At 47.6% G+C, this 16743-nt stretch overlaps 2 protein-coding genes across 3 annotated transcripts; both read right to left on the bottom strand.

Moving 5' to 3' along the window:
* Positions 1-5298: 5298 nt before the first annotated feature.
* Positions 5299-6817, bottom strand: Ndufb11b (NADH:ubiquinone oxidoreductase subunit B11B). The gene has a single exon (XM_006242135.5). The coding sequence runs from the start codon at positions 6331-6333 to the stop codon at positions 5878-5880; it is 456 nt and encodes a 151-aa protein (XP_006242197.1). The 5' UTR covers positions 6334-6817; the 3' UTR covers positions 5299-5877.
* On the bottom strand, positions 6654-15341 carry LOC134479945 (uncharacterized). Of its 2 annotated transcripts, none has more exons than XM_063264690.1 (3): positions 11391-15341; positions 10614-10878; positions 6654-10268 (listed from the first exon to the last, which is right to left on the bottom strand). In XM_063264690.1, exons 1-3 carry the CDS (start codon positions 11878-11880, stop codon positions 10094-10096), a joined length of 930 nt encoding a protein of 309 aa, XP_063120760.1. In that variant the 5' UTR covers positions 11881-15341; the 3' UTR covers positions 6654-10093. The 2 variants fall into 2 exon arrangements, with proteins under 2 accessions (XP_063120760.1, XP_063120761.1); XM_063264691.1 differs by having other exon boundaries at positions 10614-10713; positions 11391-15339.
* Between the last annotated feature and the right edge of the window lie 1402 nt (positions 15342-16743).

The raw sequence follows: 16743 nt of genomic DNA, 5'->3' as shown, positions 1-16743 counted from the left end.
TGGGGCAGTCTTGCCCAGTGGTTAGTGTTACCAGGTTTGAAGACCATTATCTGCTAAGCATATCTGAGCGAAACAACACTTGCTTGTTTTTTTCTTTCCTTTGTCTCTTCTAGTTACTTGCTTTTTTTTTTTTTTTTTCGGAGCTGGGGACCGAACCCAGGGCCTTGTGCCTGCCAGGCAAGCGCTCTACCACTGAGCTAAATCCCCAACCCCTAGTTACTTGCTTTAGACTATACCTTGAAATCATATACATGAGCGTAAATAAAGCTTTCCTTCTGTAATTAATTACGTTAAGCGCTCTGCATGGCTCCAAGTATAGACCTGAACCTACTAAAGCTCAATCATCATTAACAGTTTAACAGAAGTTGTTTCATGAACGCAATAGCTTTATTTTCCTGGTCCTCACATAATGTACCATTATAGAATATAACAGTTTCTTGTATGACTCAGTTTACCAAAATAGCTACAGCTTACTTTTGTTAAAGCAAGGTGGTTAGCCATACATTTTAAGCCTGAATAGACCTTGGGTAAGGAGAGACATTCTCTTGGCCAATTCTCCACTTATCCAACGATGTGACCCTAAACTGTAACATAGCTCTCCTTGCAACACTTCAGCTGCACTTTTTCCACTGCTATGAATTATAATGCAAACATCCAACATGCAGGCAACCCTAGGGTACCCCTCTGAAAGGGTTTTTTTGACCCCAAAGGGTTGCAACCCATAGGCTGAGAACCGCTCTTCCCAACCCTTTGCCAGATTACGTCATTGTTTTGCTGTGTCATAAGACAGGAATGCCATGGTCTCTGGTTTTAATGTTTGGTGCTCATAGCTGTAGCCCTTATGCTTAGCCTTCTACTTATGGACTTATCGAGATCACCTATTAGCATAAATATCTTATAAAATGTCCCTTGGCCTTATAAACCTAAATATTTAAAAATTTTGTTCCTTAAAAATATCTAGGTTTTTCTTTTTTTATTTAAGTTTTTGGTAAAACTCTAAAATTTCCTCTTAAAGAAGTTTAAAATCTCTCAACTGTGTGTTCCTACAAGATCCGAAACAAAGAACCTTTTTTCATTTTAAGAGTGAAGAGGGGCTGGAGAGATGGCTCAGCGGTTGAGAGCACTGACTGCTCTTCCAAAGGTCCTGAGTTCAAATCCCAGCAACCACATGGTGGCTCACAACCATCTGTAATGAGATCTGATGCCCTCTTCTGGTGTGTCTGAAGACAGTTATAGTGTACTTACACAAAAATTAATAAATAAATATTAAAAAAAAAAAGAGTGAAGACACAGGGCACCACCATACTCCGTATGAGGCAAAACCAAGTCCCAACATTTAATGTCTCTAAAACAGAATACGACCTGGGTGACACTAACGTTACAAAGTGGCTGCCAGCAAGGGTCATCATTGAACATCCGTGCATGGAGGCATGGCTTTAATACCTCATTAAACGAGCATTGTTGGTTTTTTTTTTTTTAATTTTATTTATATGAGTCCACTGTAGCTGTCTTCAGACACACCAGAAGAGGGCATCAGATCCCATTACAGATGGTTGTGAGCCACCATGTGGTTGCTGGGATTTGAACTCAGGGCCTCTGGGAGAGCAGTCGGTGCTCTTAACTACTGAGCCATCTCTCCAGCCCCGATATTGCAAAGTTTTAACCAGACCCAAAAAACTTAGAGGTTAACAATCCCTTTAGCTGTTCTGCTCCCCCTCGCCCCCCAATCCTCTTGACTCCAGACACAGAGGCTTTAAAAGCATGTCTGGGTCTGGGAAACGAAAACCCACCATGATATTTCAGAGCCATTTTTAAATAAAAGAGAAGAGCATAAAACGAGTATTATCTCTACCCAGATGCGATTTGAATCCATTATACATAGATCCAGTGGGCGGAAGGCCCAGAAATAAATTCTGAGCCTTCATGGCTGACAGAAAAAGAAACAACACAGTAAGCTCACACATTCAAGATGAGTCAAAACCAAACATGAAGCGGCCACATTCATACATTCCAAACAGCAGACACAATTTCCCTTACCTCCTCCAATACTCCAGATTCAAGGGGGAGCGGTGCCTTGGTAGCCAGTTACAGAAATCAATTTGTGTGGGCTGTAGCAGGCTGCCTGCCAGCTTCCCTATAGGGACCCTGGTTTTTTCCAAGCTGCCCACTGGTCCCAAGAATTGCATTCTGCACCCAACCCATACTGCCATTGAATCCCAAAAGCTCCATGACTTTAAGGAGTGAGCTCTGGAGGAGTATATTAGTCCTGTTGCCAGGAACAAGACAGAGTCAGAGTGACAGTGGGTAAACAGAGAGCCAAAGCACAACAGAAAACAGGAGACAATACCTAACAATCACGGTGCTCTGCTTCAGAGACCCACCAGTATGACCAAGAGAAACTTCCATAACAAAATAGGAGCCCAATGTTTTGTTTTATTATTTTCTTTGAAGGATTATTAATTTATGTATATGAGTACACTGTAGCTGTCTTCAGACACACCAGAATCGAGCATCGGATCCCATTACAGATGGTTGTGAGTCACCATGTGGTTGCTGGGATTTGAACTCAGGACCTCTGGAAGAGCAGTCGGTGCTCCTAACCACTGAGCCATCTCTCCAGTCCCTGGAGCCCAATATTTTAAAAATCCTCTCCTCAGAACCCAAATGCTAGGAACCCATCAACGCCTGGGCCTTTTCAAGTTTGCTCAGCTCTCAAACCCTGTAGGGCCTGTCCAAACACTCAGCTTGCCCCAGTGTTATGAAATGCAGGTTAGGCGTTGAAGCACAGGCCGCCGAGGAACACAACTGTGGAGTGCCTCTTTGGTATGCTGAGTGTATTGGCCCCTGGGGTCACTAGAGTGTTCTTGGGGTAGGTCAGAGGAAAAAAAAAAGTTGTGACTCTGGCTGAACTCCCCAGTAACAACCAGTGAACCAGTGGGCCAAGGGACATTGCTCTGAATATAAACTCATCAGTCCTTCCCATTCCCAGATAAGGTACCCCAGAAACCAGAATCCAGAAACCAGACAGAAAGTGCCAGAGAAAGAAGAAGGAAGGAAGGGAGGAAAGGAAGAAGGAAGAGGGAAAAAAGAAGAGAAAGGGATTCTATGACTTACCAAAAAGGAGGCCTCCAGAATTTGGGGTTAGGATGGTCTTTCTATCTTGCTGGGGCTGCCAAATATTAATCCTGAGGTTTGCAAATGAAAAACCAATTCTATAATCCAGAATTTTGGGCCAAATTTGAAGCAAGCATTAAATACTGACCAGGATGGAGTTTGGTGAGACTCACGCTCTGGAATTTCCAGCTAAGTGGCAACAAAACATGATTTGTAGGGGCTTTTAAGGACAAAACCACATGGCCACCCTACTTTCCCATGTGGCTTTATTCTTCAAGAACTACAGCTCCCAGCATTCCAGGAAGGTACCTGGTCTTTGGGCAGGTGGTCCTTACAGGCTAACTTTGGGTCTCACAGTTATCCATACCTAGTTCAAGGAAGGCAAAACTCATCCCACAGCTCTGATTTCAGAACCTAGGTATTTGCACTCAACCTATTCCCTATGTTGGAAAAACACAATAATCTCCATGTCCAAAAAAAGCAAACAACAACAAACAAACAAGCAAACAAATGGCTGGAGAGATGGCTCAGCGGTTAAGAGCACTGACTGCTCTTCCAGAGGTCCTGAGTTCAATTCCCAGCAACACATGGTGGCTCCCAACCATCTGTAATGGGATCTGATGCCCTCTTCTGGTGTCTGAAGACAGCTACAGTGTATTCATGTTCATTAAATTAATATTAAAAATAAACCCAAAGTCAAAAAACCCACAGGAATAAAATGAAAGTCATTTGGCAAACCATTTTCTTTTTGTAAAGAGGACACTCCAGAACCAGTCTGGGGCGGCTAGTACTTCAGGGCCTCGGCTTTAGTCAATCTTTATTGTATAGGAAAGAGGAGACTGTCTTATCACCAGTGGCTGTGTTAATGGCATCCATAGTCTTTCTTGATTGGCTAATTTAAAAATAATCCATGCAATGGAAATGAAGAAACGGGGAAGAATTATGTATGTCTAGGCCAGTGGTTCTCAATCTTCTAAATGCTGTGGCCCTTTAACTCAGTTCCTCATGTTGTAGTGACCTCCAACCACAGAAGTATTTCGTTGCTGCTTCATAACTCATTTTGCTACTGTTATGAGTGGTAAATACCTGATTTGCAGGTTATCTGATATGCCTCTCCCAGACTGAGAGTGGTTGGTCTAGACCAGCAAGCACTGTGAATGCTGGGGCAGGCCACAGTGGAATGGGGGAGGTAATTAGGAGAAATAAGTCTTACCAGGTGGAGAGGTTAAAATATTTACATAAAGTTTTACAAGATTGGAGTTATGTCTAACTTTGCTAGTAAAATATATATCTATACAGTTAGATAGATAGATAGATAGATAGATAGATAGATAGATAGATAGATAGATAGATAAATTTCTTTCTCATTCTAAGTACCAAAGTCAACCTGTAAGCCCCACCTGCCCAAGGACAAACTCCCTGGGATGCTGGGAGTTGTAGTTCATGGAAAATAACAAGCCACATGCTTATGACTCTGGTAAACAAGTTTGTTTGACCCATCTGCAGTAGTTGTGTTTAACCATATGTGGGCTGGAGGTTCACAGGCAGGAAATACCTCAGGATGTACGGTTATTCCTGATTGGACTTGGAGGGAAATGCAAAATTGTAGGGTTTGCCTATTTAGGGCAAACATGAATCCAAGCCCCTCCCGGGTATCCAGAGGGACCAAAGTCCATCCTGGTCAGTATTTATGACTGGCTTCACACATGGCTCACAATTGTGGAGCTGTCTTTCTCAGGACTAACAATGCCTAGGAGTCCTGCAAACTCTGGGATTAGAGGCATGTGTTGCCACACTCTGCACCCGGGGTATTTGAGGATAGCTGGTTCCAATCATGTTTATCTCTGAGACTAAAGCATCTGTAGGTTGGAAGTTCTAGCCAAAATTGTTGCATCTAAAATGGCTGCCCGATGACTTCTCCCTAAGTGGTAATTCTGTTACCAGGGAAACTAGGGGCCCCTCTTTGAGTTCATTTAAAAGAGCATGGCTGGAGAGATGGCGCAATGGAAGGGCATTCAGCTCATGGAGAAGACCCAAGTTCTGTTCCCAACTCCAGCTGCAGAAGATCTGAGGCCTCTGCATCCACTCGCCCCACCCCCACCCCGTTCCCATCCGCACTCACATATACCCACACACAGACGCGTGTATATACATATACAACCCTTACAAAAATAAACTCAGAGGGAAGCTTAAGAATCATTTAATTAGAGTTTAAAAGAAACATAGCGGGGCCAAGCAACCTGAAAACCCAGAAGAAATACGGAGAAGAGAAAGCCACGCCTTTTTGGGTTAGGCATGAAGTTAGTAATGGAGGTTGTCCAAGCAGCCCCATGGCAGAAGCAGAAGAGGGGGATACAAAGGAAGCCAGGTGCCCAGAACATCAAGAGAAATTAAAAAAAAAAAAAAAAAAAAAAAAGTCCAGACATTTGCAAGTATTCAAAAGAAGGGAAAATGAAACAGCTATGTTTTGTAACTTAGGCCTCCGTGTAGTGAGCAGACTACAAGGTGGAGGCTCCACAGGTGACTAGATCCAGGACAGAGTTTCTGCAAAGGGAAATGCATTATCTCGTTAAGGAAATAATTGTTCCTCTCATCTCTTCAGCATAGTTTTAGGTGAATCAGTCTTCCTGAGGTGTGGTCCCTTAGCCAAATAACTGACAGGCCTAGCTGGAGTAACACTCTTTCAACATGTTTGGTAGATTCTCTGGGGAGTGAGCAGGAAAACAGGCAGGGAGTGGGCGGGTAGCGCTGCTTTAGCCTCGCTCACTTATTGTCCAGCAGGTTGATCTTGCTGGGGTCAAACCGGTTGGATTCCATGAGGGGGAGCCCATTGGCTTCTCGGTATTTCACCAGCATCATAGCTTCCCGGTGGGCCCACTCGAGCATCCTGTAGTCGGGCACATAAGCCACAAAGGTAGTGCCAAGGACCAGGGCGATGGAAAAACCAAAGAAGAAGACGGCCTGCATATTCCAGACATCCATGTTGGGGTCGTCGTCGTAACCGTGGAAGTTTGGGTTCTTCAAGTACACGTTTTCATCCTCGGGCTCTGGGTCCTCCATCCACTGTATGGTCGGTTCTTCCCGCCGCTTCTTACTGGCCGCAGCGGACCGGGCGATAACAGCCCTGGAGGAGCTGGATTTCCAGCGAAGTGGGGCAGCCTGCAGCCCTCGAATCGCGAAAAGACTGCGAGCGCACAAACTTAACCGCCAGGCCGCCATGACAGCTGCAGAGGTTGGGGTGAGATGGGCGGGGCCCAGAGGAGAAAAAAAAAAACGGTTGGCCTAAGTCAGCTTCCGTTCCTGCGGGAGGGGGGTATAGGAGCGGGGGAGGGAGGATGTATTGCAGGTGGTGTATGGAGAATAGTTTTTCCTAATATCAACAGAACACTGACATCAAAGACTATGGTAGCAGTTCGAACTGCACATTAAATGACGCACCTTCTAACGCCGACAGTCAACCCGTATAGATAAGAGATGGATCAGGGTTGGGGATTTAGCTCAGTGGTAGAGAGCTTGCCTAGGAAGCGCAAGGCCCTGGGTTCGGTCCCCAGCTTCCGGAAAGAAAAGAAAAGAAAAAAAAAGAGATGGATCTTGGATCCTCTGGAAGAGCAGTAAGCTTGCTTAACCTCTGAGCCATCTTCCCAGCACCTAGGATGTTTACTTTATAAATCAAGCGCCATAAAAGATCAATAGCTAATAACAATTATAACATACGTCCCTGAAAGTTCTCGAAATGTGGAATCCTCTCAAGATTCTCATTGTATCCCATAATGCCACGTGTGATGCCACGGGATAATGCAAGCCGAAAGAGGGTCTGGATTGAGGGGAAGAAAGTGGGCATTGGGACATAGGACACCATCACCTTCTTCTTGGGCACAAGGACCAGACAAGGGCATCAGATCCCATTACAGATGGTTGTGAGCCACCATGTGGTTGCTGGGATTTGTACTCGGGACCTCTGGAAGAGCAGTCAGTGCTCTAACCACTGAGCCATCTCTCCAGACCCATCAGAGATCCTTAGAATGTCTGTAATAATGAATATGTGGGACAGGGCACCCCCTTATTGTCCCCAACATGAGCCAGATGGGGAAGAATACAAGAGATTTTAGTGAGAGTCCTCCGAATAGAAGCGTTCAAAAGTTGCAAATTGCTCATTTCTGGAATTTTCCATGTAAAGTTTTTGGACCATGATTATCTACTGTAATTGAAGCCAGAGAAGGACCAGTGAGTTCTGGGAGAGCAGCGTTCACTCCTACGGTTTGTCTGTAAAGAGTTAGTGTGACGCCTGCTGAACGTGTGGGAGCCTTGAAGTCTAAAGTCAGTCACAGGAAGATAGGGTGCGATTGCCCTCTGTCAAGTCACAGAAACAGAAGCAGAATGAGCTGTGTGGGGTGGTGCAGAAGACAGAAGGAGGAGCTACTCTCCTGGGGTTCAGAGTGACATTTTAGCAGATGCAGTGATCTGTGGAGGGGTTGCAGTAGTGGCTGCACACCAGGCATGACTCGCAGCACCGAGCTGTAAGGAGAATGAGCTGAGGGTGGCTCACTGGTGCTTGCTGCTGGAGCGGAAGGCCCTGGGATCGATCCCCAACACCACAGGAAATCGAATGGTAACAATGGTGAATATTAGAGATGCCTGACTGAAATAAAATAAAACGATGCTCAGATGAACGCATCAAGCTGCCTGGTGTGGTAGGGAGTGTGGCCAGGGCCGAAGAGCAACCTCAGCTGGGGGAGCTCTGTCTGCACATTCCAGGACAAGGGCCTGAGTCCTGTCAGGCTGAGGGAGACCTTGCCTGAGAGCCCTGACACGCTGACAGCAGTGTCTCTGCACAGCTGAGGCTGAGGGCCGTGTGGCACCATTTACACCTGCAACAGGGGTTGGGCAAGTGGACCCCTGGTTGCCTGAGTGTGACTTGGAGCATGTGGAGATGGGGGAGCCATGGGGTGCTCCATCTCTGTGGCACCCACCAAGCCCCTGGACAGTGAGGCTCACTGAGGTCCCCTGTGGAACGTGTCCTTAGTCTGAGTCACACTTGGTGGATGAAAGTCCTGACTTCCATCTGAACAGATCTTTGACACCTCTGTGTGTGTGTGTGTGTGTGTGTGTGTGTGTGTGTGTGTGTGTGTGTGGTGTGTGTGTGTGTGTGTGTGTGTGTGTGTGTGTATGTGTGTGTGTGAAAACCTGGGGTCTACCCATCTCCATAAACTGCTGCTCTGATTCCTATGTCCCTCCTCTCTGTGGTCAGCCTAAACTAGGAGGGCAGCAGCCTTTGGTTCTGGATATGTTTTAGCATCTCATGGCATCTTGGTAGACCACTGCCATCTTCTGTCACCCAAACAGGAACAGTGCTGACTCTTAGCAGAAAACAAATCACATCTGTCCCCGAGACCCATGGAGTTCTGACATATACCAGCAGTTTGTCACAAACCTAGTCACCATTGATAGCCCTTTATGGGTCATACAGGGGTCACCTCTCACTTGTTATTTGATCACACTGTGAACCCTGATATTGTGTTATTTATTGAAAAAAGAAACTGTTTCTAGCTATGGTGTGACTCAGCCCTTAGCACATAACTTTAATTCCTTTGGATGGAATATGGACACACACTTAGTACACACCTTTAATCCCAGGCAATGAAGTCAGTTTGTAGAAGGAAACACCCATGTTTGAAAGTGATGGGGGTTGGGGATTTAGCTCAGTGGTAGAGCGCTTGCCTAGCAGGCGCAAGGCCCTGGGTTCGGTCCCCAGCTCCGAAAAAAAGAAAAAGAAAAAAAAAAAAAAAAAAGAAAAGAAAGTGATGGCCAATTGGGTGGCAGGCAAAGTGAGGAATCAGAGATTTGACAGAATAGGATATGCCCAACTCCCATGAGGAGAGAGGAAAGGGAAGCTACTTAAGAGAGCTGTATAGACAGAAAAGGGAGAGGAGACAGTTTACCGCAAGAGTTACACAGAGACAGATTGAAGAGAGTACAAGCTAGACACAAGTGAAAACAGAACGAGAACCAGAAGAATAAAAACAGATAAATTTGAGGCCAATCAGAGCAGAAAGTGGGAGGCAGGGAGTGAAAAGCTCTCAGGGAGAACTTTCCCTCGGGATGGAGACCCTCCAACTCCAAAGACCAGACCGAGACACCACAGGATGCAATCAGCAAGAGGATTTGGTTTATTGTCGGGATACACAGGCACAGGCACCTGCGGGCGCTTCAGTCACTCGGGGGACTGGCGCGCCCCACGGAACCAAGGATGGGCTTTTATAGGATTTTGGGGAGCAGAAGCAAGCATACAGAAGCAGATGCATGGTTACAGGGATATAATTGGTGGATTCTAATATGGCAAGGGTTTAGCCCGGGGGCAAGTTTCCTAGCTACCTTCCTGAAACATAAGGACTGACTCGGCCCCCCAAGGGTTCAGCCCGGGGGCAAGTTTCTTAGCTACCTTCTTGGAACATAACGGCTGACTCGGCCCCCCCACCAGGGTGTGGGACCTCTCCCGGGGCTTTTCTCATTGTCAGGTGCTCAACGGCAGTCCTCCTGTTGCCAGGCCTTCAACCAAACACATCCTGCTTGGCAGCCGCTGTGTACTCAGTGTTCTAACCTTTTTCTGAACCAGTCATCTTAAGTACAGCCTTGTAAAATGGCGTTATTGCTGCTAAGCTGGGGTCTTTCATTCCCCCATTTTTTTTTTTTTGTTAACTTTGAGTGAAATCTTTCACTCGACTTGGTCAAGAAATTTCTGTCTGGTGGGGGCTTATTTCCCCACTGACTCTAGGCCACAAAAGGGCTAGGAGGAGCCACGTAGGAGTTTTAACTTTAAGGGGTTTGGAGTGCGCTGAACTCTCCATGTCTGGGGTGTAGTGTTGTGATTAGTCAATTCCTCAGACCGGACTGCCTTGACGTGTGGTGTGTGGATCTAAGCCGAGACTCCGTCTACCTTTAGGGCGGTCGGGGTAGTCAGGAGGACGGTGTAGGGTCCTTTTCACCGTGGCTCGAGATTCTTGGTCTGGTGTCTGTGCACCCACACGGTGTCTCCAATCTGGAACGGGTGTGGCACCACCGGATGCTCAAGCTTGTCCTGGTAAGCAGCGGCCAAAGGTCTCCAGACGTCTCTCTGCACAATCTGTAGGGCCTGTAAATGGGCCCTCAGAGAAGGGCTGTCAGCAAAATCAGCAATGTTTGAATCAAAGAAATGGACAAATGGGGGTGGTATTCCATATATTATTTCAAAAGGAGTTAGACCATGGGGGCCCGGGGTATTCCGGGCCCGATATAGAACTAGGGGAAGGAGGGCCACCCAATCCTTTGAGCCAGTTGCAAGCGTAAGTTTGGATAAAGTCTCCTTAATTGTTCTATTCATGCGTTCTACCTGACCTGAACTCTGGGGTCTATAGGCACAATGTAATTTCTAATCAATCCCCAGCAATTTGGCCACCAACTGACTTACTTGGGAGACGAAAGCGGGCCCGTTGTCCGACCCCAACACTTGAGGCATGTCATACCTGGGAAAGATTTCCTCGAGGAGCTTCTTGGTGACCATTTTTGTAGTCTCATGCTTTGTGGGGAAGGCTTCGACCCATCTTGAGAAGGTGTCTACAAACACTAGGAGATACTTGTATCCATATATATCTGGTTTAATTTCAGTAAAATCAATTTCCCAATGGATGTCGGGACGGTGTCCCCTAGGACGAACTCCTTGTCCAATCATGGTCCTTCCCAGGTTAACCTGAGCGCATGCTTTGTAACTCTCAGTCACCTTTTGTATCGCTTTGTCCCAATTAAAAAAAAAAAAACACAGATTTATCTCTTCTCGATCTAGTAAGGTTTTTATCTTCTTATGTAAAAAGGAGATCAATTCAAAAGTCCTTTGTAGACCCACTGTTTTAGTTGAGGGTGGTAGATGGCCCCCATTTTTTTTTCTAGGAGCTCTATGTCCTCATGGGCATAAACCCAACTGGTTTGTCCCACTGGTGGGGGTGTGGGTTGGTCTGGGCTATTTAAGGGCAAGATTTGTTTGCTCATGGCCACTTCTCGCGCCGTGGCATCGGCCAGCCGGTTTCTTCGTGCCTCTGGGTTGTGCCCTTTTTGGTGTCCTGGACAATGTATAATACTCAGTCTTTTGGGCAAGAATAGGGCTTCTAAGAAGGCCAGAATTTTAGCCTTATTTTTAATATCTTTACCCTCATATGTGAGCAGCCCCCGCCTCCGATAGATCTCCCCGTGGATGTGTGCCGTGGCAAAGGCATAACGGCTGTCTGTATATATATTTAGCCTCTTACCTTTTGTCATCTTGAGCGCCTGAGTCAAGGCGATGAGTTCAGCCCGTTGTGCGGAGGTACCAGCAGGCAGGGCTTTCGCCCAAATCACTTTGTCCTCCGTAGTGACCGCAGCTCCAGCCTTTTGCTCTCCCTCTGCCAAGAAGCTGTTGTCATCTGTGTACCATGTGTGGTCAGCATTCTGAAGAGGCTGGTCCGATAGGTCCGGCCTGGTTTTATGTACTTCTGTGAGGATTTGTAGGCAGTCATGCTGTTCTGCCTCCTCTGGTAGGGGAAGCAAGGTGGCAGGATTGAGGGCGACTACGGGTCCAAACTGAACCTGTTCTGCATCCAGTAACAAGGCTTGGTAGTGGGTCATGTGGGAATTAGAGAGCCAGCGGTCTGGGGGCTGTTTTACCAAGGCCTCCACTGCGTGGGGTGTTAGGATGGTGAGTGGCTGTCCCAAAGTCAATTTTCCAGTGTCCTTGATCAGGACAGCAATAGCAGCCACCATACTTAAGCACGGTGGCCAGCCGGAGGCCACAGGGTCCAATTTCTTAGACAGGTAGGCCACAGGGCATTTTTAGGGTCCCAACCTTTGTGTTAGGACCCCTTTAGCATACCCCTGTTTCTCATCGATGAACAGTTACTGAGCAAATTGTAAGGGTTTGGAACAGTCGGATGAATATCTTTTACCCTCTTGTTGACCTCTCTCAAGTCTTGTACTGGCCTATAATCTCTAGTGCCGGGTTTCTTAACAGGCAGAAGAGGCGTATTCCAAGGCGACCGGCAGGGGATTAGGATGTCTTGATCTAGAAGCCTCGTAATGTGAGGCCTTATACCTTGATAAGCTTCATGTGACAGGGGGTATTGTTTTATGGAGACTGGAGTTGTAATTAAGGGGGGCTGTTGGAGCGCCAACCCCATCCCACCAGTCTCTGCCCAAGCCAGTGTCCTGTCCCGGTTCATATAGTCTATATTCATCCTCTAGTTGTAGGGTTAGAACTTGAAGGGGAGTTCCGTGGGGGCCAGTTATTTGGGCCCCTCCTTCCTCAAAATGAATTTGTGCTTTTAGTTTGGTGAGCAGGTCACGGCCCAGCAGAGGGTACGGGCAGTCCGGAACATGTAAGAAGGAATGGGTCACCTTACCAGTAGCCAGCTGAACCGGGCGGTCCGTAGTCCATCGGTATTGTTTCTCACCAGTAGCTCCTTGTACCCAGGCCATCCGGTCGCTGAGTTGTCCTGAAGCTTGAGTGAGGACTGAATGCTGGGCTCCTGTGTCTATCAGGAAAGCAACCGGCTGCCCCCCGACTTTAAGCGTTACCCTGGGCTCAGGGGGGGCTCCTGGCCCTGACCTCCCTAATCTTTATCTAGAGCCAAGAGGGAGGTTCGTGGTCGAGGCTTTCGGGGTCCGCCAGGCTTCTTGGGGCACTCTCTGGCCCAGTGTCCTTTCTCTTTGTAATAGGCACATTGATCTTTATCCAGCTTCAGCCCCTTTCGAGCTCCCCCCTATCTCCTTTCCTTTTTTGGCCCTGAACTACGGCGGCCAAGATTCGACTCAATTCTTTTTTTTTTTATCTCTTTCTTATTAAAAATCTTTTCAGCTTCTTTAAGTAAATCTTGTAATGTATAGCCCTGTAAATTTTCTAACCTCTGTAACTTAGTCTTGATATCTGGAGCAGCCTGTCAGATGAAGGACATAGAGACACTCGTCATTTGTCCTGGGTCATCTGGGTCATAGGGAGTGTACATACGGTAGGCCTCCTTAAGTCTCTCTAGAAAGGCGGAGGGAGTTTCCCCTGCTTCCTGTAATACCTGTTTTACCTGAGCCAAATTAGTAGGGCGTCGTATAGCCCCTCGGAGACCCGCTAGAAGCAACTGGCGATAAAGGCGTAGGTGTCCCTTACCTTCAGCTGTATTAAAATCCCAGTTTGGTCCTCAGGCAGCTGGGTGGGACGCCCATCATCTCCCAGAACATGCTTTCTGGCCTCTAGGAACACTCTTTGTTTTTTTTCTGAGGTTAAGAGGGCCTATAAGAGCTGTTGGCAGTCATCCCAAGTAGGCTGGTGGGTAAGTAAAACAGATTCTATTAGGTCGGTGAGTGCCACCGGATCTTTGGAGAAAGAAGGGTTGTGTTGTTTCCAATTGTAAATGTCAGCTGCTGAAAACGGCCAGTATTGGGTCTGGCCACTGGTTCCCTGTCTAAGTGGGAAAGCCTGGGAGGTTGTATCTGGCATCACCTCGCGCTTATTGCGCAATCTCCCTGCGACAGGGGAGAAACCCTTATCAGACTGTGGCCCGGCAACTGATCTGGCCGGCGGCTCTGCCTCCTCCGTTTTAGCCAGGCCTGTCAGAGAGAAGATCTATGAGAGGGGAGTTTGGGTCTGCCGGGAGGACAGGTTTCTTAGAAGGCTCTGATTTCACAAAGGTAGAGAGAGGAAGACGTGGCCGGCGGACCGGGCGGGGCCGAGGGGACAGGCTGGGGGTTGAGGGGAGGCCAATTCGGGTCCACGAAGGGTTCCGCCCGGGTGGGGGTTTAAGGCGAGACTCTCTCAAGTGATAATATAAGAAACCTGGTCAGGATGTCCGTGGACGACCCGATCTTTAACCTGTAAAATAATGATCTTATTAAATGTGTCATTCACTGGCCATCCTGCTCCGAAAGTGGGCCACTCGGATGTGTAGAGAGTCTGCCCTTTTCCTTTTTATTTTTTTAACCTCGACGGACTGGTTGTGTGCCCGGTTGTGGACGTCTTTCCAATGATCAAGAGTGAGACTTAGGGGCGTTGTTAGGGACTGTCCCATGTTAGTTCTAAGGAAGATTAGAACACAGAGAAAACAAACAACACCAACAGTCAAACAAACAACAGACAGGCGTGCTGCACGGCTTTGGTACCAAACTGAAAGCAAAAAGTCAGATGGAGGTGGCAAAGGTCCGGGGCCCTCTGAAAGCCAAAAATACAGACAGAGGTGCCGTTAGTCCGGATCTTTCTCCTCTCCCAGATTGGGCCCCGAAAAGTCGGGCCCCAACACCCTTGGAACGTCTTCCAGGGCTGCGGGTCGAGAAGTCCGAGCTCGTCAGCTCCTTCTTCGTCCCGCCCAAATTCCAAACAACCTGGCTGAGCGCTCACAGAACAGACCTGGCTGAGCGCTCACAGAACAGACCTGGCTGAGCGCTCATAGAACCTGGCTGAGCGCTCACAGAACAGACCTGGCCGAGCGCTCACAGAACAGACAGAATAAGGCAGAACGAGACAAAATCAGACAGACAGACAGACGCCGGCCGGCTTACCTCCCAGTGGGTGGTCGGTGGTCCCTGGGTGGAGGATCTCCATTCCCGGCCAACGCACCAAATGAAAAGCTCTCAGGGAGAACTTTCCCTCGGGATGGAGACCCTCCAACTCCAAAGACCAGACCGAGACACCACAGGATGCAATCAGCAAGAGGATTTGGTTTATTGTCGGGATACACAGGCACAGGCACCTGCGGGCGCTTCAGTCACTCGGGGGACTGGCGCGCCCCACGGAACCAAGGATGGGCTTTTATAGGATTTTGGGGAGCAGAAGCAAGCATACAGAAGCAGATGCATGGTTACAGGGATATAATTGGTGGATTCTAATATGGCAAGGGTTTAGCCCGGGGGCAAGTTTCCTAGCTACCTTCCTGAAACATAAGGACTGACTCGGCCCCCCAAGGGTTCAGCCAGGGGGCAAGTTTCTTAGCTACCTTCTTGGAACATAACGGCTGACTCGGCCCCCCCACCAGGGTGTGGGACCTCTCCCGGGGCTTTTCTCATTGTCAGGTGCTCAACGGCAGTCCTCCTGTTGCCAGGCCTTCAACCAAACACATCCTGCTTGGCAGCCGCTGTGTACTCAGTGTTCTAACCTTTTTCTGAACCAGTCATCTTAAGTACAGCCTTGTAAAATGGCGTTATTGCTGCTAAGCTGGGGTCTTTCAGGAGAAGCCAGCTTGAATCAGTCAGCTTGCAGAGGAATTTGAGCCAGAGCACCTGAGTAGAGCCAGCCAGAGCTCAGAAAGAACTAGGAAGGGGTGAGCTTACTCAGCAGTCAGTCTCAGAGGCTGAAAACACTGCAGGTCTAGATAAGACTGTGCGGCGGCTAGAAGCTTCCAGGATTAGGCCTAGGTTAGCAGACAGAAGAAGTAAGTATTCAAAACAACAATTACTACAGGAGAATTAAAAATTACTTTTACAGTCACTCCTGAAGGTCAGCACAACTCTCCCTCTCTTCTTTTTAGTTTATGGTACAACTTCTCATTTTGTAGTTCAGGTTGACTTTCCTGGGTAGGGCAGGGTAACCTCGAACTTGCAATCCAAGTACAGAAACTGTAGCCCTCTACCAATGGTCCAGGATCAGCACACACTTTAATCACAGCACTCAGGTTGTCTCCAGGGGAGGGATGAGGCAGGGGGAAGGGGAAGTTTCCTGGGTCCAGCACAGCTTGGTGGGGACAGATAGAGATGGTTCCCGGCCCTGGGACAGGGCCAGCGAACAAGAGTGTCATGGCTGTCCTGGACAGAAGGCTTAATTGTATAATGATGTACATATTTTACATTTCTCCTTTAAGGTATGGCCTTCCTGTTAACATTAATGACTCCATGATAGTCGGACAACACAAATCCAGGAGGCAAAGATGTGGCAAAAGGTAAACACTGGGACCTTCAGGACAGCCCTTAAGGCTGAGGAAAAGAACCGTAAAAATATGAGTTCAAAAATATATAATTTCTCAACTATGCAAAAACTAAAGATGCAATGTGAATTGTTATAAGGAGCTTCAGGAAGAAGCTAAAGGAACAGAGGTAGCTACACTGTGAGCTAGCTTGTCAGAAAGATAGCAAAGGCAGGAGATTCCTAACTCCAAGATCAGCCTAGGACACAGCCAGTCCAGGCCCAGTGTGGTAGAAATGGTAATTTCAGGATGGGATCCCACCCAGCTAGCTTACTGTCTGTGCTTCCTAGAGGCAGGCAGATCCCTAAATTGTTTTGCAACGTTAAAAGAAAATGTGTGGGGTTGGGGATTTAGCTCAGTGGTAGAGCGCTTGCCTAGGAAGCGCAAGGCCCTGGGTTCGGTCCCCAGCTCCGAAAAAAAGAACCAAAAAAAAAAAAAAAAAAAAGAAAATGTGTGCTTGCTGCCTCCTAAGAGGTAAGGTGCTAGGGTCATGGGATGCTGATTCATAGGACAATCGAAGGAATCCTGGAATAAAAGACAAGACTGATATGTAAAAACAAACAAACAAACAAACAAAAACCGAAAAACCTAGGCGAGGTGAGCCAGCAGAGAGCAATGGCAGTTCTTTAGAATTTTTCTCTACTGAGAGCAGAGTTGTCCGGAGATCTCTGGAGAGCAAAAGCAGCTC

The sequence above is a fragment of the Rattus norvegicus genome, chromosome 7 (genome assembly GCF_036323735.1).
Source record: "Rattus norvegicus strain BN/NHsdMcwi chromosome 7, GRCr8, whole genome shotgun sequence".
NCBI lineage: Eukaryota > Metazoa > Chordata > Mammalia > Rodentia > Muridae > Rattus > Rattus norvegicus.
The sequence above is the reverse complement of the archived record's forward strand: the minus strand, read 5'-3'. Positions and strand labels throughout refer to the sequence as shown.

What these genes read in the sequence shown, in the direction of transcription:
- Ndufb11b (XM_006242135.5), bottom strand. Translation starts at nt 6,333, where the DNA reads ATGGCGGCCTGGCGGTTAAGTTTGTGCGCTCGCAGTCTTTTCGCGATT.
- LOC134479945 (XM_063264690.1), bottom strand. Translation starts at nt 11,880, where the DNA reads ATGGTGGCTGCTATTGCTGTCCTGATCAAGGACACTGGAAAATTGACT. An exon ending in GGCGCTCAAGATGACAAAAG is followed by an intron (nt 10,879 to 11,390) that starts GTAAGAGGCTAA and finishes ATTGGGACAAAG; the next exon opens with CGATACAAAAGGTGACTGAG. An exon ending in CTCGAGGAAATCTTTCCCAG is followed by an intron (nt 10,269 to 10,613) that starts GTATGACATGCC and finishes TTTTGCTGACAG; the next exon opens with CCCTTCTCTGAGGGCCCATT.